Below are 22,611 nucleotides of genomic sequence, written 5' to 3'. Positions count from 1 at the left end.
TTGTGTCTATAATAACAATAATACATATAATTGAAAACAAAAGTGAAAAACTGAAAATATACTCATAACAATATGAGCCGAGGTTTATAAGAAATATATTTATTCCATTTTTTCAAAAAAAAAAAAAAAATTCTTAACATTATCAGAAATAATAAAAATTTTGACAATACTTTAAATATTCTTTTTTCAACATCGCATATCAGAAAGAAACAAGATAGATATTTATTTCAATTATTTTTCTAATTTGATCTCATATAAAATAAGAGTATTTAAAATAAAATTTCGTATTAGCTCCTTGTATATTTAAAAATTAATGTAATATTTATTACATTCTCATCTAAAAGTAACATATTTAGCGTGAAAAAGTGATTAGAGCATTTATCCATTCTAACAAGTAAAATATCATTCAACCATTTTAAGATTACTACAGCAAATGTGTGTAGAGATGGCTAATTAGAACAGTAATACTACTAAAATTGCAAGAAAACTTGGGGAGTTACTCTCACCAAAAAGAGATTGTTGATCTCTTTCAATATCCATTTTAATTTGAATTTCCTGCTGTTTAGTGTTTAGATATTACTTGTGGCAGCCAAACACATGCACCGTAGCTCACATCCTCCCCTCATCTGGGCTCAAAATAACAATAATCAACTAGTCTTTTCACCTATATTTTTCAATTTCTTTAGTGCTAACACAAATATAATAATCCTCTTGTTTTTTCGAACTTAAAAGTTAGTAATATATACTCTCATTTTTTTTTAAATTGTTAAATTATTATAAAAACCCTCATAAATTTTACTTTTCAAAATTATATCCAATAAGAGTCCAGTAGAAAACATTTAAAAAAAGACTAAAATTTATGCTTTAGAACAGAGTAAAAAGATAAGAGTAAACAATATAGTAAAAGTAATATCAGATAAAAACGAAATTTAAAAGAAATAATAATACTTAAACAACACTACGGAATGAGGAATGGAATGAAGTTAACTCTTTAGTCTACATAAACAGAAGAGTATTATTTCAAATACAATTAGTCACGAGTTGCAGCAAATTAGTACATGCCAAAGCATATAACGCCTGCCATAGAAGGGAACGGAACAGAAGACTCGCAGCGACAACAGTCAATCCATATACAAGGGAAGAGGGAAAAACAATTGCTGCAATTACTTCGCATAGTCATGCTAAAATAATAATAATAATAATAATGGAAACAATTTTTTAGACTATCAAAATTATGCAACAGCCAGTTGGAGTTGTAATTTACATCGGTCTATAATGAGACTTGTTACTACAATTTGAGGAAGTTATGGCCTCTGACCATCTCACTACAACCTTCCTCCCTATTACACCCAGCACCCCAAAACAAAACTGAACGACAAAAGTACCTATGTAGGGCACGTATTGATGCCCTTTCCTCACAGTTCACACTCCTAAACAGGACCTAACATGAAGGGAGATATAAGAAGACAGATAAAAAGAAAATGAAAGACAATAAATTGTTAAAAAAAGAGAGATCAGAAAAATTAATGCTAACGGTTTGTTCTACAAAAGCAACAATTGCTCGGCTCAACATCAGAAAACCTAGTCAAGGGATACACTGCCCCCATATTATGAAGTATTTCCACCTTACCCTTGGTGGCACTATACAGTATACTCTCCTACCATCAACTCGAAGCTATAAACCGAATTCACCCGCCATTCCTTGGTTCATTCCTTTCTAGGTATGCTGTTCCTTGTGACATCCACGGTTCGAATAGAACAGCCAAGCAAACAATTCAACTACTGTAACATGATTCTGAAAGATCACTCACGATCCATTAACAGCCATTTCTGGCGAGGAGTTTTGCGCTATTAACAGGCCATCCTCTACACTCAATTGTCTGTTTTCTGATGTGCTCTGCAAGCAATCACAACAGTTTCTAGCAGCAGCAGATTCCTTCTCCCTAATGTTCTCGTCTCCTGAGTGGCTGCTATTATTACAACAGCTTCTAGAAATGGCTGGTTCCTTCTCTCGACGATTTTCTTCATTTAAGCCCTTGTTTGTGCTGGTTGTACGAGGTGCTGAGTGCACAGAGCCTGCAGCTTTCTTACTGGGTAGCACTGCCTGGCTCAGGGTTGAACACAAAGATGCAAATACACTATCTCTTGATTTTAACGGTTTACCTAATCGCTGCTTCTTTGTTTGTTCAGCTTCCTTTTCCCTAGAAGGCAATTTGCGCTTCAACTTGAGGGACTCCATAGTTCCTTCGTCGTCTTCTAAAGTTTCCAGCTGTTTCTTAGGTGGTGGTCTATAGTCTTCATCATCCTCATCATCATAATCAACCAGTCCACCAGACCTTGAACTAAACATGAAGATTAAAATATAAATCATATCTACAAATATTTTTACTTGTAAATTTTTTATGATCTACTTAAAAATACCTTAGTGATGGATAGCTTGCAGATACACCATTTGCTAGCACAGGTTGAGGCTGAACTTTTTTGGCATGTGATGCGGATGCTGTATCTTCTTCATCACTGATTCCGCATAACATTCAAAAGCCATGAGAGCAGTTCCTGGTATAAGTTCAATTGAAAATAAAAATAAAACATACCTGTCCTCATTGAAGTATTCCTCCTCTTCTTTTTCTAGAGCACGCTCATCAATTCGTTTTCGTGAATCAAATGTGCTGCCACCATTTTTTGTTGCACAATGCTCTAGGCACTGCAATTATAATGGTCAGCATTTGTAAACAATAATCGCAATATCAAACACAACCAATACCAAACTACAGAAAACAGGTACAAGGAAAGAGTACCTGCTCATATTTAACTTTAAAAGACTGAATGGAAGCCAAATGCTCAAATTTGACCAACTCATTCCAAAATGAATCAACTACATACTTGATCAATAATTTCAGGTTTTCCTACAAGAAACAAACTTCCAAATGTGAGAAATTCCAAATGCATCCAAGATGGAAGTTCAAATAGGCATTAATAACATGAGCACCTTGCGGATATACTCAAAAAGCTCTAAACAAGCAGAGTGCAGCAGATTGTAGCGGTTGCCATTGCCAATGAAGGCATCTATGATTGGTTTGAGAAGGTTGTGCTTCACAAAATGACTTATCAGATGCTCATCCTGTAATTGCCATATATATATATGGCACATTAAACAAAATGCTGATAAAAGGTTTCTACTTTTAATCTAAGGAACATACCAAAAATTCCAATGACAATAAAATGGCAATGACATATGATATGTCAGTTGAAAAATTATCAAATACATGTTATCATCATGTTATGTGCATTATTTTGTCAAAAATAATACCTCTTCTGCATTTTTTTCAATCACCTCATTTGCAATACAATTAAGCTATAGAACATCAAGTCTAATGAGAATCTGTCAAATAAAAGAGAAATTAAGGACTAACTAGCATATTAACATGACACAGAGTACACTCTTCTTAACCTTAAGCCTAAAACAACAAAATCCTACAATAATTTTTAGGGAGAAAGATGCATACAACGAGTCAAAGATAATAAGATGAATTCCTAGAATATGCTCAATAGGTGAACTGCCCTAAGCCTAAAACTGGCCACCGACCAGAAATGAGCCAGCAGAACAAAATTTGGGCCAATCAGCTAAAATTTATCTCAAGTGACTATAGAGAATCTTCAACATTGAACTATTTGATGATAATCCATAGCAACTTTTCATTTTCCCCCAAGTTGTTTACTAGATGTATATGTAATTAATTCCAGCAAGTTTTATGTTTAAATATTTCTCGTTAGATGGTTCCACACATAGAACCCCTTCTAAAACACTATCCATTAAAGATCCTTACAGAAGCATAGAAGTATTACAATAAGAGAAGGCGAAATACCACAAATATTCTAACATTGGAAAATAATATGTCCACAATGTTAAGGCAAGAATTCCCTATACATTTCTTGTATTCCCACATTCAAGATTCATCAAAGTGACTTACATGGCGAGAAAGAATAGTGCGAACAAATCGAACAGCAGCAACAACAAGGTATTTTTCCCTTCTTCGAGTTAGCGTGAGAACTTTATCTATAACGTTATTAAGGAGAAAGTTACACCTGGATACAGAAGAAAGTCTCATTCAAATTTCAAAAAGTAGCTGCAGGAAATACATTTAATAAGATTGCAAACAAGCCGTCAAAAATTTACTTTATCATATAAGGATGGTGCAGAACACAGAAGCATAACAATTCGCAAATATTTGAGAGTATTTCTGGCTTCACGCTATTCTGATTTTCATCTCTTCCACCAGATCCTGAAGATTTACCACTTGATTGAGTAATGACTTCAACTGGACATGATGCTGTTATAACATCAATTAATTGGCCTAAATGATTCTCATAGAAGATCTCAATAATATTATCTCTCTGCATTGAATATATACAAAATAATCAGTCATTATCAAATGAATGCTCAAGTAAAATATTTGAGAGGACATGTAAAGAGGAATTAAATTTGCATTGAAGTTCTACTGACCAGTCTCTCTAACAAGCAGAAACACATACAAAACACATATCAACATTCAAAAAGCAACAACTGCAATAAAAAACCCAAATCTCATCAATAGCAGTTTTATAAATAGAACTGAGAAAACATGATGAAATAATCAGGTGAATAATATACCATTTAGAGCAAAGACTAAGAACATCAACAAAGTGACACCAACATGGAGATGGAATGACATGCTGACAGGGATTCAACTGAAGGCCCAGAAGATGAGATTCATGACCCAAAAGTATCAAGAGTCTTATCATAGAATAAATATGGATGAGGAGTTCTAGAATCAAGCAACAGGAAAGAGTTGACAAAGAAGCTAATCTGTTAGAGCAAATTACGGCAGTCTTTTGACACAAAGATGCCAATTTGTGCCGCCAGGTCCTTCTGACAAAATGGAGGAATTTGAAGCATATATAGAGGAAGAAATTGTATGGAAAAAAGGTGTGGATATTTTCTTCTTAATTTCAGCTGTTTAGCAGGGCTAGCTTTTTGCTAGACAGAAGAGCGCTCCTGTAATATTTTTCTTTCAGGTTATTTTGTATCAAGAGGTTAGTAAGAAGAATGAAGCATTACCCCGTATTCAAGAAATATTCTCAGTAAAAGGCTTTCAGCTATTGTACTCAACACTAGCTTGTATCTCTTCTCCATTGTCTCTTCTTCATTTAATATTGTTCCTAACTCTATCAATTGGTCCGACCTGCCAGAACCCCAAATCTACAATGGATCTTTATTTTAATCCGAAATACCAAAACGCACTCATGGAGATGATAGAGAGGAACATGGAAGATTTTCAACAGAACTACTAACCTACCATGCAAGCAAGAAAAAAAATCAAAACCAAAATTTACTACAGAATTGATACGGAGGGAGGCGGTAGTTGGAACGTCAAAACTCTCAATGTATACATCCATCAACATTCAATTAGTGGTCAGCTTGCAATTAATAAAATCAGTGCCCCAGCCCTGTGTTTCGCAGAAGCTCCAATCTTGGCGTCAAAATGGAAGTACCCAAATTCACAAGTGTGGAGCCCTAAAGCTGGATTGATCAGTGAAGCTATATTTTGATACTTTTGCACTCATGTGGATATGAAAATTTACAAGGCATTGGTGAGTATGGAGGAACTAGGGAGCTCCTCTCCACTGGTTTTGCGACCTTTGACAAAGCTTCTCAATTGGGACCAGTTCACATTAGATTTGTGGTAGTATGGATGGCACATTGCCAAAACTCAACAACTCATTGCCATTCATTGCCATTCATCAGCTAGGTTCAGTGTCCGAGGATGGTGAAGCTGTGCTGCAAAGCAATCTTGCAGCTAGCCCTAATAACGAAGATTTCAGATTTCTCATCTGCAATACAATATCAAGGATCCCCAGAAAGAGATGGCAAGAATTAAATCACATGAGAAGCTTTATCCCCCTCAAAAGGTGGCAAGAGAAAAAGAAAGGGAAATCAGCAATAGAAGCCGTAAAAATTCTGTGTTTTCTTGCTGAAAATGTAGTAGGGAACAGTGTTGTGAAAGGCGCGCCTGAGGCGCACCAGGCACCAGCGCTGGCACCTGGGGTGGCGCCAGGCGAGCAAGGCACAAGGCACGGGCGAGTCGCGCTCGTGCCCTTCAAGGCGCCATGTATATAAATAGCAACAAATTTACCCTAGATTTAAAATTTTAAGACGTCATAGCAGCAAGCAACAGCCGTAGGAGAGAAAGAAAAAAAGAAAAAAAAAAGGAGAGGAAGAAAAAAAAGAAAAATTAATCTTCAAGAATCAAGATTCATTCTCAAGAATCTTAACATACCAGGTAAATTATTCTTGTTCTCTTTTTGTAATTTATCATTCTCCTCCCCTTTTTTTTCTCTTTTACTTCCTTCTCTCTCTTTTCTCCTTCTCTCCTATGGCTGTTGTACTGCCGAAATGCTGCCAGCATGCTGCTGCCCTTTTCTATGTTCATTTTGCCGATGGCTGCTCTTCCATAGTTCCATCATTTGCCACCAACCTACTGCTTCCGTCCATTAATGTTTTTGTTTTTTTTTTTTTACCTTATGTTAATTATCCATAAATTGTGGTTGTGAAAGGAGCACAAGCATTATAAAAATTTGTGATTATAAATGTGAATTGTGAATATAGATAGCTAGTTTAGCTAGCAAATAAAGATTATAATGTAGTATTTGATTATGAATTTGTGATTGTAAATGATAAATGTGAATTGTGAATATTGAATAGTTGGTTTTATTGTGTGATGGAGAAACTTGGCTTTATTTTTAACTTAGGAACTTTTTATTAATGTTTTAACTATTAATATTTGATATTTGGTACTTCACATTATTATATTTAGCTTTATATTACTTGAATTTTAATGAATTTTTGAATTTTTTATGTACGCCTTGCGTTACTCAGGCGCACGCCTGCGCCTTGCGCCTTGTGTTTAGGCTCCAAACCCCCTTTTGGGTCTTAGGGCGCCTTGAGCCTTTCAAGGCTATGGTAGGGAAGAAAATGAAGATACACGGGCTCGAGTTAGGAATTATTTTATGTGGGTTAAGACCGGCTTTGACCAAGGGATCCAAAAAACAGTTTTTGTACAGACCGGCCTCTCAACATCAATCCATTATATTTTAGAAGACCTTTGCCAAACTTCCAGATCCAACCCAACTTACCAAGCTTCCTCAATCAGCAGCAAATCTTGTTTTGTTGATAACTCAGGATGTCGCAGTACTCTCGAGGCTGACAGGAGAAGTCGGCATCAATCTATTCAGAAATTTCTCTGAGGTGATTACTTTGGCTTACAAGTCAATGTATAGTGCCAAGCTTCTCACTCTATCATGTCTCCAACTCTTGCATGTTTATTCATCGAGATTGCTGAAATCCTTTATGCTTTTTGTTATTGAAGATGAGTTTACATGTGGAGGAATATTGATGAAATTTTTAGAGGCAGTCACAGCTTATGTTAAGTCTAAGATAAGATCAGATGTACAAGCTTAAGGGTTCAAGGAGGGGCAAATGTTGATAATACCTTGAAGTGCGCAACTATTTGGGCTTATTTCTAGTTCAGTTTCTAAGATTGTTGGCGATAATCAAGGGATGAGTATCATGATCTGTACAGATCAAGTCTACTATTGGAATAGGATGGAGCCAAAATTATCTACATAAATGGAAGACTGACCGAAAATGTTTTAGGGGTTGCACATGAGGCATGGTCTAAGGCATCAGCTCCAAGTGCACTTGTGTTGGGGTTGCCAGACATCAAATTTATACCATGGGTGAAGATGAAGGCAAAAAACTTGAGAGGTGCAACTAAGGTTTGTACGTCAGCGAAAACAAATATAGATAATTTGTCAGAATAATTACAGCAAAGTACAGTACAATTTCCATCACATGTTTCCCATTGTCATTGACAAAGCTAAAAGCAAGCAGGATAGGAGCAATGAACGGAAAGTTGTTTGCAGAGACAGCAGAGAAGATACCACTGGCAGAACTTGTTGATACGATTGATGTTAGATGTGTCTTTAATGGTGCAGTTCTTCTATCATCTTAATGAAACAACTTGGATGAACTCGACTGATATTCAAATTCAGTTTCCATATTTCAGCCTGAGAACAGGACTGGCTTTCAAGAAGTTGGCAATGATAAGAATTCAACTAAAGGTCCAGAAGATGAGATTCATGACCCAAAAACATTAAGAGTATGTTACAGAAAAAATAGGGATGAGATGGAAATTGGAAATAGAGAAGTTCTAGAATCAAGCAATGGGCAAGAACTGACAAAGAAGCTAATCCATTAGAGGAAATTACGGCCTTCTTTTCACAAGGAGATGCCAATTTGTGCCATCTAGTCCTTCTAACAGAATGGAGGAATCTGAAGCATGTAATAAAGGAAGAAACTGCATGACAGAAGGGTGTGGATATTTTCATCTCAATTTCAGCTCTGTTGCTGGGCTAGCTGTTTGCTAGACAGAAGAGTGCTCCTGGAATATTTTTCCTTTTCAGCATTATCTTTTGTCAAAGAAGTTAGTGAGAAGGACAAAGTATTAACCTGAATTTGTGAAAAATTCTCTGTGAAAAGCTTTTAGCCATTTTATTCAATACTAGCTGTGTCTATTTCTCCAATATTTCTTCTTCTTCATATCACATGCACACTTAAAGCAGAAGAAAAAGAAGAATATAGAAACAGGTTCAAAAGCCATCAAACTAGGAAATAAACACTATCAAGAAAAACCAAATCCACAAAATAACAGCCGGTAGAAAAACACCCCATCTTTCCCAGCATTTTACTTACAGATAATAATTCAAATCTGTCACATAACCACAAAATCAAATTCATAAAGAAGTAGTAGTAGTAGTAGTAGTAGTAGTAGTTTAATTCCTCAAACCATTGGTGGATTAACTCCCGTTGATTATAATATGATCTCAGGATCCTTAACAAGACTCCCAGCAAATACAGATTAACTTAGGCTTGAAAAGTAAGAGGCACATCAAGCCAAGCCAAGATTGTATTTTAGCATGTAATACATGCTTAATGACTTATGATAGAAAAATAATACAAGCTCAGAGAAGAGCAGAACAAAATTGGAAGCATGTGTAGAAGATTATTGCGCACCTTCTGTTACATTTACACTACGTTTGGAGGAGTGTAAGGTGGTAAAGTAAGGTTTTTAAGATAAAGTAGAGTTTCTTAGCCTTAGTTTGTTTCAGATGAGGGTATGGAATATAATGGTTTAACAACCTTACATTGCTTTCAGAAGGTATTTAAAGGTAAGGTTAGGTATAGTAATATCCGTGTTATTAAACCCCGATCGGACATTGACCTGGTGAAAGGATTGGATGATTGAGTTGGTGGTTTAACCAGCAAGTCGGTCATTAAAAATTAATTAAATATAACAACTAGTAATACAAATAAATAAATTAATCTAACTAATCACATTTTTACCATTTAAAATTAAACTACAACATTGATTATGTTACATTTGTATATATTTAATAGTACTTTTGAATTTTATAAAAGTAATTCATTTTAAATATATCAGTAAATATTGTTTCTATACTTATGAGTAATATAGAAATATAAATTTATACCTATCTTTTTCATATTTATGACATTAATATAAAAAACAAATTACCTCAATATATGCATGTATGAGTATGTGTGTAAATTTTATATAAAAGTAATTAATTTTAAATATATTATTAAATATTTTTCTATATTTATTAGTAACAAAAAATAAATAAATTTACACCTATCTCTTTCATATATAAGAAATATTAATATAAAAAAACGAAACACCTCATTCTATATGTGTGTGTGTTGAATAAAAATGTATAATTATTAAGTTGGAACAATTGGTTGTGATTTTAAATTGTTTTAAGGTCTTAAGTTCAAATTTTCTCTCCAGCGCTTTGCAAATTTTTATTTTATTCACTAGTTGAATCAGTTCTCGACGGTCTAGTGGTACAACAGGTTCAATTCCTTATCCAGTCCTATTACAAACCTGGACCGGTTTGAGGTCCAGTTCACTAGTCTGACCGGCCAATCCGGTCCAGGTTCAATAACTATGCCTAATATTCTTACTATATAAAGAGATATATTTCAACAATACTTGGAATTTTTTAAATTTATTAAGGATAATATGGGTAACACAAAAATTATTACTTGTTAAAACCTCCAAGATCTACCACTTTGAAGTGTTAAGGAAGTGAGGGGTTTTGATGTTTTGAAAACCTAACACTTCCTTCAAAAATAAAAAGACTTGCGCCCAAACAGGTGCCCATGTACACATTACTTTAAGATCTAATTTATCACCTCCAAACAAAGTGCTAAGCTCCATTTAGAGTTGAGGTTGAGAGGCTAAAGCTGCTTTTGAAAAACCATCATCTTAGACGCTGTTGACCAAAAAAAAAAAAGTTGAAAATAGTTTGAAAAGAAAAATCAATTTTTAATACCCTTTAACTAACCTATTCAATATGTTTTTCTCAACAAGGCTCTAACAATGCCAAATAGACGCTTAATAGAACAAAAATTACAGCTCCGCAATAGGATATACTATTAAGAAAGGTACCTGGGCATGTGCTCCTGATAATGTATAGGAGTCCAGTAAACTACGGAGAATTTCAAGAAACTGGCAGTGCATGTCCTCCCCAAAATCTGTTATCATACCTTTAACCTGTATTAAACAATATTTAATTCCTTGAATACAACACTTGTGCCAACATCTCACAAATGAATGGAATTAAACAATATGCAGAATACACTAGAAATCATTATGGATACATACTAATACAAAATACTACTATAACACCACCCCATCCAAGTAGGATCAACTTATCAAAAACCCACAATTTAGACCCAGCTTTTTTAATAAGACACAAGACACAAGCAGCTAAAGTTTCATTCTGTTAACAAAATAATCATTTTGTTAAATTTACAGTCACACTCACAATTTAGTCCTTCAAATTTCATTTTTTTATAACAATTTAGTCCCTTCAATTTTAATATTTGCGATAATTTGCCTTTTCAATTTGGGTTGACGTGTTCAATTTATGGTTGATTAATGCTAAGTTTAATAGAAAGACTATTTTGTTAAAAAAATAGTCCCTCGCGAACTAAATTGTTTCCTAGTAAAAAGATTTAGTCCTTCAAATTTCATTTTTTTATAATAATTTAGTCCCTTCAATTTTAATATTTGCGATAATTTAGCCTTTTCAATTTGGGTTGACGTGTTCAATTTATGGTTGATTAATGCTAAGTTTAATAGAAAGACTATTTTGTTAAAAAAATAGTCCCTCGCGAACTAAATTGTTTCCTAGTAAAAAGGCAAGGACTAAATCATGGGTTTTGCTAAATTTCAAGGACTTCACTGTAAATTTCCTTTTTTTACATTTCCACTAATCAGTTTTCCCAGTTCAGTTCGGAATCAAACAAACCGATTCCACGCCCCTTTAAGAGCGTAATTACATCAAAAGTAACATTAAAGTTGCAGCTATTTAGATGCAGTGACATTAGGAAAAAAAATTATCAGAGGCACACAACTGAAACACTCCTACATCCATCCCTGCACTGTAGGTACATAACCAGCTCATGAGTACATACCAACAGTCCTAGAAGTGGAATTCCTTCCTGCCTAACAACATAGGAGCGCAGAAGATTTGAATCCTGATTCAAGAAAAGAATAAGGATATCTGTCCTGCATCCATAAGAATGACTTCCTGTTAGGATAAAAAACCAAATGAAAGAATATGATTGCACAGGGAAGCCAAAAAAAAAACGAAGTGATATATTGCATAAAGTAAACAGTCACAAGTACCCAGTTAATACAAGTTTCTTGTCTTGATTCTCGAAAGCTTCCATCATGATGTCAAAAATACCTTCATTCATCAGATCCCTACAAGAATCAGAGACATCGACGCATAAAAACAATATAGAAGCCATTTTTAAAAAATAAATAACTAAGAAATTGCAAAAATCACACACATACCTAAACAGCCGGAGTTGATGGACCATCTGCAAGCTCTTGCTTAAACTACAAAACTCATGCAGGAAATATACCTATTTTGATGTTTTAAAAAAAGAAACAACACCAGGAAAACAAATCATAAAAACCCAACCACAAAGCTGTACATATTTATTACTAGGCATCAGAATCATGAAATGCAATATTGTACTGGGAGAATCCAAAAATAAACATTAGGATGTTTGCCGCTAAGAAACTGTAAATAAACTACAAATCCCTGTTATTTTAGGAAGTAGTTACTCACACTAGTTAGGAAAATATTTAGGCCTGTAATTAAGTGTTCCTATTTAGGGTTTTCTAAAATCTATCTAATTCCCAAGAGCTTGAAGGAATTATTAAGCTAGTGATTCCAAAATTTCTTCTTTTTTATTTCACAGTATCAAAGATCAGAGTTTAAAGTCCCAGCTCTTATGTTTCTCACCAAAACCTTCCTTGTTCTTCTCACTGGCCTACACCTCATCCGGCCACTTTCCTGGTTTTGGGTTCCTTGGAATCACAAGCACCTTAACCTACAATGGCATTTAACTGAATCTACAATACTAATCAAAAGACAATTGCATTTCCCAAAAATATGATCCCAAGAAAAGACATTTTGCATTTCCTAGTAAATAAATATTCAACAAGAAAGGACACCCTGACAAAGTTCAGGAAGTCCACATTTTGATAATCGAAGGTTAAAACTTAAATGAAAAAATGGTCCAAAAGAGTAAGAAGAAAAGGGAAAGTCCATAAATTAGGTAAGCTATTACATCTCTTAGAAGAACCAATACTGGCAACCATTTCTTAAGCCTCATATTCAATGAGAGAATTACTGGGACAAAATACGAGTTCTCAAAATTGAACATGTTTGAATAATTCACTAGAACAAAACAAGGGAACTATCGTGTACCCACAAAAAACTAACCGGTTGAAGATCAAAACAATCTAGAACTTCATGTTATTCAATTCATTAAAAATTTTTTGAAAAAGCTGGGAATGAAAAAGAGGACAAATAGATAAAAAGGCAAGTCTCATAAGAATGAGAAAGTGGGCAAACAAATAAAAAAAAACTCATACATAGCACAGTATCACTACAATGTTCACAGATAGGAAGCACAGACTTTATTAGATGTCTACACTTACCAGATCTTTCTTTGATTCTGCAGATGTATTTGGGGATCTCAACCTCGCAAATACTTCCTTTATAAAGTTACTGTCATCCTTTAACGAAGAAACAATCTAGAAGAAATCACAGAAGTTATAGGTACAACTAATGCACATCATAAGATGTAACCCAAATAGAGAAGAAAATAATATAGACCTACAATGTGTAGACAATAAGTTCTCAAATCTTACTACGGCATTATTGGCATGAATTATAGAGTTGAGATTTGCAACTGTAGCCTCATACAAGACTCTAGCCAAAACAACATCCTGAGACAGTTAAGAAAAGGTAAAAATTTGCACACTAAAAAGGAAAGGAAACACTAGAAATTTCGTCATTCAAAATCCAAACCTTCAAATAGCGAACTCTATATGTCTGGTGTATTTTTGATAGGACGATAGGATCTTTAATTGGTATGGCCTAAACATTGAAGAAGTGAATGCATGTCAGCAACAAGTAATGACTTCTTTCAGTAAATACATCTCCTACGGTACTACCCCTTCCTGCAATTAGGTGTGATAAAAAGAAGCAAAAAACTTGAAAACAGAACAAAGCCAAGAACTGCGATAAAGAAAGTAACTAAAGAAATCAATTTGTTAGTGTCCTTTTTTCATGTATGTACCAGTTACCCAACAATTCTAATAGATTAGGTAGAGGTTATCCCTTGCAACACTGGAACCACCTTTAGCAATCTGGGACCCTGTGATCAAAGAATTGCATTGTTGCTTCTCATTCATTTTACTCCCTTTTTATACCCACACCACATGACCTTGCTGTCTTCCAATTTTCTTTTAGCTCCTTATGTGTTAATTTTTCTCATTTCCAACTACATATCCTAGAATAGAGACTTCTTAGATTTCCTCCCTATTTTATTGAACTTCCCATTTGTTTCATCTGTTTCTTGTCCTTGAAATCGTTTTATCTATTTCTCATTTGACAACAATTATTTTCTAGTTGTTTGGCACTAGTCCTGTATTACTAGTTTGTTTATTGCAAGGTAATTGCTAAAGATAGCAATCGTATCTTGCTCTTTTTTTATTGTGTTTTCCTTTAGCAATGAAAGAGTTTTGTTAAAAGTATGAAACTTTCTGCAGTGCTTATTGAGAAGTAGTGTCACATAAAAACATTTTAAAAAACACTAAGTTCCACAAAGGCACAAACTGTTAGACTGGATACCCATTAACAAAGACACAGCCAAATGATGTTAAAAGTTTGTTTCTCTAACTGTTGAACCGAGATTCTGTTTGGCTTCAAAAATGGAAATATGAGAACCCTACCAGCAACACCCCATCCCAGCCTAAAAGGAAATAGGAAACTAGTTAATAGCAAGTTACCTCCTTGAAAACAACATGCTCTTTCAGAAAATCTCGATGATGTTGAGCGTGAGAAACCTCTGGGTCATCTGACAACAAAATTTATGGCAAGTCATCATCATCATCATCATCAACACCAAGTACTACTCATGGTGAGAATTACATTGTGAATTATCAACCTTTTACCACATGCTCTTCACTCTATGCAGACTACATAACAAATTATTGGGACCAAAAAAAAAAGAGTAGATAATATTATCACGTGCAGAATATGTGGTTAATACAGTCATTTTTTTAATTAAAATAACTCATAAATGAGAAATGTAAAGAAAGAATCTGTAAGCCTTGAGACAGGACTACAAGAAACAAACACTAAAACCAATACACTATTCAAGCCAGTAGGATTGGCAACAAAAAAATTATCAAAAACAGAAGCAAACAGAAATTATTTATGTTCCATTTAAAGTTAACATCCCAAAAACCCAAGCATCAAAAATGAAATAATTCACACATCAATAACATAGCATAAGAGATTATGACTACCAAGATATAATGCATATTTCAAAGGATTTCCCCAACAAGACATTGATCTGAGATTCTGAGGCAAAGCGGAAAATAGAAGTTTTGTCTATGAATAAACAGCATATCAAAGAACAACCGTAGACCGCTACTAAGAAAAGTGCGAAACTTAATCTGCATGAACACCAAACGAAATGAAATAATTAAAACAAATCAGGGGCACAAAAAGTGACTGACTGACTAAAATCTATCAGATACATTACAATTATACCACATGAAATGAAATGACTAAGAATAAGCACGTAAGCAATCACCATAGGTAGTGTTAGTTATCAAATCTTCATTCAAAAAACAGTTGACAGAAGGTTACTAGTAGATCTAAAAACTAACAATTAGAAGAACTCTTACAGACTTACACTCAAGCGAACCAATAATATCCATGATCAACTCGTCCGCAAAAATTTTCTCAAAGATTTGAGGACTATTAAGCAAAACTGCAACAAACAAAGGGACATTTTTTATTTAAAAAAATTGATGAAGGGCACAAAAACAAGCACTATTAAATGAAATACAAAGTTGACTGGGGTTCAATTTGGTACTCACTAATTCCTTTAACTATTTTGAATATCATGTGAAGACCATCAAGGTTTTCCAGATCTTCACAGATTCTAAAAAGGTCCATCAGCTTGCGGAAGAAATCTTGCTGCATTATACAAGAATAAATTCTACTCAGAAAGTCTCCAACAGTCAACCATTCAAACCTCAAACCCTGAACCCTAAACCTATATGGATATTTATACAAATAAAAAACTGCTAAAAAATTTTAGAAAAAAATACCACCAAGCATCTAGGACCCACTTTAAATTCATTAGCAGTTGAACATGAAGTTAAATAAAACAAGAGAAAACATAATTGTTCAATCAACAAAAAATGGAAAGACAGAATTAAAATGAAGCTTACATCATTCAATATAAGTTCTGTCAATCTCATCTGCTCAGCAATTCCACTCTCAGACACAGTCTACAAGAAAAATATATACATATATATGTTTTAGTTAATTAAGCAATCATCCACAACCACACACACATACCAATAGATGATAAAGAAAGCATACAATAACATAATTTCATGAGAAACTAAGGAGAGAAACAAAATATGACAGCACTATATATGGAACAAATTGCTAGCTAAATCCATCACAAAACCCATCACTAAACACAGATAATTTGGCTGCATACCTTGTGGAGATCAAAGAGACACAGAAACGCAGAGAACTAAAGATCAAAATGAAATATGAGAAGTAAAATATTCATCAAACCTTAAGTATCAAAGGAAGTGCAGAAAGTTCAACAGCAGGCAAGTCCCTTAAATCGCTATTTATGCTGTGAAATGTCTCATCTGCAAAAAATAAAGATTTAGAAAGGACATCAATAATTTAGATGAAGATTGTGTGTGGTGTCTGTCTCATCTGCAATAACTCAGTCCTTAATTTCTTGGTTTTTGACAAAAAAATAACCAAACCGAATAACCAGAAATACTTATAACTTTTAACCGAACCAGACTGATTAAGCCGAAAAACCAAACAAAGCGGTTTTCCAGTTTTAACTGAAAACTGCTCAATCCTAGTCCAGTTTTCTCTTTTGGCAACAAATATTGAGTACTTTAACCACTTATCTCATTGTTAAGATGCAGGGGTTGATAGCACAGAGGCCACAAACAATTCATATGTTTTGGGACAAGAATGAACATATCTATCCATAAAAGTTGATATAGGGCCCTACAGGCAATATCAAGTGAAAATCACTTACCTAGTTCACAATTTTTTTATTCTGAACTAATACATTAACTAATTGTCAAATTCAATTCCACATGTTATGCTCATGGATCCAGATTTTCCCATTATAATTACAATTTATCATGTTAAACACAGGGTTCACAAGTAAAGATGAAAATCCAAATGAGAATGCAAACTATTTAAATTAGTACAGATAGCCATTGGACTCATAGACAGAAAAACTCAAGGTCTACAAGCAATTATTGACCAAAAGATATGGACTATATCTCCAAAAATCCAGCACCAAAGGGTTACTCCTGATGGTAGAAGGTTGCCTTGAAAGCAAGAAACCAGCTTCCAAATCCAGGTAACCATCTCCAAAGAAACGAAAAAGAATATGACAATGATGGTTTTTAACTGAATTTCAACACTCACTGTTAAGATTACTAAACTGCAGATTTCTTTGTGCATTACAGATATGATCCCTGAACAAAAACAAATAGCATTAGATGACATCAGAGAACAATCAAGGAAAACAAGACGACAAACAAACATAAGTTATTACCATATATAAGAACACCCTGTTGTCTCCTGAAAGCTTAATGCTAAATCCGTAGAATATTCTGGATCTCTCCATGAGATTATTGTCTCTGAAAAATTTTAAATAAAGAGATAATTTAACCAAACTCTGCAACTCAAGAGAGCCCAACATCTGGTATTAGCCAACAATACTAAAAAAGGCACTCATGACAAGCCATTTGTAACCACTAAAGTACCTTCTTGTTTTCTGTAAATGTCATCTGGTATGATACGATGCAGAAGTAGTGTTTCATTGTCTTCTTCATCAATAACAAGCAAGCCCAGCTCTTCTGATCTCTGCTAAATTATAACACTCACATTTCAAAATGCAATGCACATTTTAGTTAACCATTGTTTCAAGCACTGGATTAATTCTTTTACTTAGGTTCCTGAAATTCAGCAGCATTAATAGAACAAAAAAGAATCCAGTCAAACAATTGAATAAACCTCCAAATAGTCAACAGTAACATGCCCAGTCCCTTGGTCATCCCATTTGCCATCTTCATTTAGACGGTAGACCTTCACCCGCTGCAATTCAATAAAATAAGGTCAAAACCCCTAGAGGCCAATAGGCCATTGCACAATTATCAATAAAATCATTGCTAACCATTAAGAAGAAAAAATAGGCCTTAAGCACAAAGATACATTAAAAGCTGAAGCTTTCAACTTGATTACAAATGAAATGATCTCAGCCCTTAAAGTTAAGATATAAACTCATCTCTAACTTTAAATCCCAGCCTCCACTTTCTTTCTCCTTCTTCCACAATTGAAAGCACAACCAATTTTCATCTACCCTCATCTCTTTCTTTGAAGATTTAAGCACACACACACCCACATCAACCAACCCATCTGCTTTTTCTTTTCCTCTCTTTCTCTCACAGTGAGTAAAGAGATTGATTGCTCTGAATCCCATTTCTGCCTCCTTTCCTTTCTGTCACATGTTGAAATTCTTATAGATTACTAACAAAACCAACCTGAACAGATCAACTAACCAAACTGGTTATGTTCAATTTGGTTTTCCAGTTATAACCGAAAATTGCTCACCCCAAATTATTCAGTATATTAGAGTTTTATCACTTTGAATTAGTTGATATCTATTTTATTTAATAAAAAAAGTAAATAATTTGTGAATTTATATGAAGAGTTAAATTTTTATACATTCTTATATTTCCACATAGCTAGAATGTGTAAATTTCATGTAATATATTATTTCATAAAGATTAAAGGCATTCAAATTGTGTCAAAATATATCAAACGAGTCGTATTGACTAGTGCCAAATCGTATTATTTGGATTGATTCATAGCAGATCATGTTAAATCGGTTGTATCATGTCCAATTAACCAACATGATTTTTTCATATTAACAGTCTAGTAGTAACCCATATAATAGAAGGGCCATGATTGTGTTTAGATTAGTAACCCATATAATAGAAGGGCCATGATTGTGTTTAGATTTTTTATACGATTCTTAACTGTGTTGTATCCATTCCAACCATAATCATGTTTGTGCTCATGTTGTGTTGACACAAACACGACCCACCAATTGCCACCCCTATATAGGATACATAAGATGCAAGAAGCATAAATAAAATGCTCATTTTCATGATTTGCTTTACTATTACGAAAATAAATACACTTGACAGTATTCAAGTTTGCCCATATCATTAACACTCACCATTTGTTGATTGCAGCATTTCACAATAATTAATTGCATCACTCATCCAAGTCTCTAAAAATAGTCATTTTATACTATTTCAGTCGGAAAACATTCATGTGATGCAACTCATGTGATTACAGAAAGGCCAATAAAGAAGGACAGGAAGTGAATATGAAAACTGTAAGGCAACAATTGTCATTCATAACCTGCATTCAAATCTGAATTATCATTTTGTGGGGACCTTAAAAAGAACTAATAACTAGTTCACCACCACCAACAACAACAACAATAGTCCTCAATCACCAAGTCTCCACCCAAATGCTTCCAAAACTATAATTATTGTTTGGGAAGATTACTATTTAATCCCTATGTTATGAGGAAAAAGTACATTAAAATGTCCTTGATATTTTAAAAAGTCTACTAATTAATCCCTCTATTAATTTTAACCATTAAGGGTTTTACTATTTAGCGCTTATAATTTGGAAAAACTCATTAGTTACTAGTTAGTCCATCATGTTTGTAAAAATTCTACTAATTAGTCCCTCCGTATCGAGAGTATTTTAGACTTTGCAATACTTAACAGATGTTAAAATTAACGGAAAGACAGATTAGTAGACTTTTTAAAGCGTCACGGATGTTTATGTATTTTTCAAAACAGAAAGACCAGCAAATGAATTTCGCCTATGTTCTAGTGACTAGATAGTAAATTTTCGTTATTGTTTTGATTTATGGTACAAAAATACCTCGTACATAGTAAATCATAAATCAGACTACAACCCCAGCTTTTAAACATTATCCATGCAGAAGGGGGAATGAAGGAGGGGAAGACCTGCACCCTCGTGCAGATAAAGTGCTTTTATCAAACATCTGAACTGCATAAACAGCTATTGGAAGATAACATCAACTCTGAAACACCTTTGTACCAACAGTGCTAAGTGGATCTAATAATAGCATCTTTCTTAAAATACATCTCTGTGAACAAGATAAATCAGCAGGCCCAACTGAAAAGAACTCCAATACTCCTGGCTCACCAGCTTAACAATACCACATACCACCACACAACGCCTTCACAAAAGTTAATAACCACCAGCTACAAATAATATTATAATTTTCAGAAAAAACCTTAAAAAACAAAAAAGACCATTTTGCATAAATAACCAATAAAATGGCACGGAACCTAATGCAATTGAGTGATACCAATCACCCTCGAAATCCCGTTGACAAAAGAATGGACGTTGTAGATAAAAAATAAAAATAAAAAAAAACCAACAAAATATAAAGAATGCTTAATTTAGAAGTGAACTCGCGCTTCAAAACCACCAGCTAGTATCATGTCCAATTATAGGTTACAAATTTAATGCAAAATAATACCAAAATCCTACTCAGCTATGCAAACTGATTTACCTGCATTGAATTGGAGTTCGCTTGCGATTTCTCTTGCGCACCCATGTCAGCTCCTCGCTTAACGACCCAAACTGGAAGCCGCAAAACCCCGCCCCAATGATGTTAATTGTAGCAAAATTAGCTTTGAGGACGTAAAATTAGGGTTTTACGAGAAGGAGAGAAATTAATGAGAGGACAAATGAAAAGTAAGAGACTGGAGTACATGGATCAATAGGAAACCCTAACAGCCATTGACGTCGCGGAGTAAACCTTCGATCTCTCTCTCTCTCTCCTATTTTCCTCCCTTTTCCTTTTTATTCTTTTCTGTGCGAGTGACCGTCCTCGCCCATTGAAGAGAGAGAGAGAGAGAGACGAAAAAAACAATAAACAATAATAATAATAATGCGCGCACTGATGACTGATCTACACGTTCGTTAAATTGATAGGAAATTTATTTCCGTCGATGCCCTCGTACTTTGTTCTAATAACGCAATAACCATTAACGAATCACGACCTTATGTCCATAACCATGCGCTTTGTTTTTTTTTTTTTTGTATATTGCCAGAAGGTAAAACATATTCCATTAGAAAAGGCGAAGCACAGAGTAACAGTGTTTAAAGAAAAAAAAAATAAAAAGTTCTGAGGCCCATACAACTCAAGAAATCAAATAAGGTCCAAACTCAATCCGCAAAACTAAGCCCAATCTATGTTTAAAGACTTAGATACCCTTTGATTGAATTATATAATTAGAATTATGTAGAATTCAATTGAATTTTAAATATAATTTATTTAAAATAAATTTTATTATTTGATTTGATATAGTTTAAAATATAAAATTCAATTAAATTTTATATAATTTATGTTCAGTTTAATTTTAAAATTAAAATTAATTTACTTCTAATTTTTAAATTACCTTTAAGAGTAATATATATATAATTTTTTATTATGTATAATAATTAATCAATAATAATAATCATCATAATTAATTAAATATAAATTTACTAACGATATATTGATAAAATCAAAATAAATTAAATTAATATAGAGTTTATATTATTATATATTTTTATATAAAAAATTCATTTCATTCGACCAATTTAATAGATTATGAAAATGATCGGTTGTTTAAGTATCTATAACTTTTATTTAATATTTATAAAATAATATAAAATTTTAAAAAGTATAATTATTTATTAAAATAATTTTTAATCATTTATTTTGAAATCATTAATTCTTTTAATTATTTATTAATTTCAGGTATTTATTTACCGAATTCAATGAAAGAATTGATTTTAAAATTTTAATTTTAATTTCTTATTAAACTAAACACAAAAAATATAAAATTCAATTCCATAAAATATAAGAAGAATAAGCTAAAGAAATCATTGTCATTGCCTCAGTCGTCTTCACTGTACAACTGAGCATAGCTTATTCAAACACTACAACTAAAGGAGACGTACTAAAGTATTGGCAGAAGGAAGAAATAAAAAAAACGGCAAACAATCAAAGCACAAACCTCGCCGCTATTAGAAACAGCTAGGAACATAGATGAAACCTAAAAATCAAAACAATTACCGTGAAAATGACAAATTTGGTGGTATAAGTGGAAAAGGATACTTACAACTATGAATATTGTATCTAGAAGTAAAAAATTGAGTTGGCCATCAATAAAAATCATTTTTATGTCGCCCAGATGAGTTGATGGTCATAGTTTCTACCACTACTTGTGTTGAGGCTATTTTATAATGAGTTGACGACCGGTATCAATTTTATGAGATAGTCATCGCTAAAAATGAACTCCCTCATCAATTTATTATCGCATCAATTTATTATCCCATTTGAAAAAAAATATAAAAACAAAAACAATTCTTAAATTGAAAATTCGTTTGCAACTAAAACTAAAAATTTATGTATTATCTGTTTGAGAATATACAAAAATCAATTGTATCATATCGTGTGAAATACAAAATAAATTAAAAGAAAATAAAAAATAAATAAAATTTAACTCACTCTTTTATCACTTTAATACATATATTAAAAAAAAATCAGTTGTTATACCAACTAAAAAATTATAATAATATATTATATAATTTTTTATTATTGTGAGCTTGGCATAGCGTATTTTACTAAACTGTTTAAGAGAATCTAAATATGTAATTATTATGAGATTGAACATGTGTTAGAGTTATACAATACCATATATCCTATGTGACGAATATGCT

General features: G+C 33.3%; 1 protein-coding gene across 9 annotated transcripts; it reads right to left on the bottom strand.

Annotated features, from left to right (window-relative positions):
• Positions 1-1,190: 1,190 nt before the first annotated feature.
• Positions 1,191-20,809, bottom strand: LOC110612403 (serine/threonine-protein phosphatase 4 regulatory subunit 3A). 9 transcript variants are annotated; one of them, XM_021753176.2, is made up of 25 exons: positions 20,613-20,802; positions 20,411-20,481; positions 17,797-17,877; positions 17,547-17,646; positions 17,336-17,420; positions 17,206-17,255; positions 16,315-16,394; positions 15,957-16,016; positions 15,600-15,699; positions 15,413-15,490; positions 14,499-14,566; positions 13,516-13,584; positions 13,356-13,433; positions 13,143-13,238; positions 11,985-12,055; positions 11,814-11,891; positions 11,600-11,693; positions 10,569-10,673; positions 4,178-4,395; positions 3,972-4,086; positions 2,990-3,121; positions 2,799-2,906; positions 2,595-2,704; positions 2,422-2,517; positions 1,191-2,342 (listed from the first exon to the last, which is right to left on the bottom strand). In XM_021753176.2, the coding sequence occupies exons 2-25, from the start codon at positions 20,453-20,455 to the stop codon at positions 1,808-1,810; spliced, it is 2,652 nt and encodes an 883-aa protein (XP_021608868.1). In that variant the 5' UTR covers positions 20,456-20,481; positions 20,613-20,802; the 3' UTR covers positions 1,191-1,807. The 9 variants fall into 9 exon arrangements, 5 of the variants coding, with proteins under 5 accessions (XP_021608868.1, XP_043811144.1, XP_043811145.1 ...); XM_043955209.1 differs by having other exon boundaries at positions 20,411-20,802; XM_043955210.1 differs by lacking the exon at positions 2,990-3,121 and having other exon boundaries at positions 20,411-20,802.
• Positions 20,810-22,611: the final 1,802 nt, after the last annotated feature.

This window comes from Manihot esculenta, chromosome 3 (assembly GCF_001659605.2).
Source record: "Manihot esculenta cultivar AM560-2 chromosome 3, M.esculenta_v8, whole genome shotgun sequence".
Taxonomy (NCBI): Eukaryota; Viridiplantae; Streptophyta; class Magnoliopsida; order Malpighiales; family Euphorbiaceae; genus Manihot; species Manihot esculenta.
Note: the sequence above shows the minus strand (reverse complement) of the source record. Positions and strands in the feature narration are given on the sequence as shown.

Coding starts and splice junctions, on each gene's coding strand:
- LOC110612403 (XM_043955209.1), bottom strand. CDS start 20,455: ATGGGTGCGCAAGAGAAATCGCAAGCGAACTCCAATTCAATGCAG. Junction 16,395..17,205: donor GCAGTTTAGTAATCTTAACA/GTGAGTGTTGAA, acceptor TATTTTTTGCAG/ATGAGACATTTCACAGCATA. Junction 10,674..11,599: donor TTCCACTTCTAGGACTGTTG/GTATGTACTCAT, acceptor TGTTTAATACAG/GTTAAAGGTATGATAACAGA.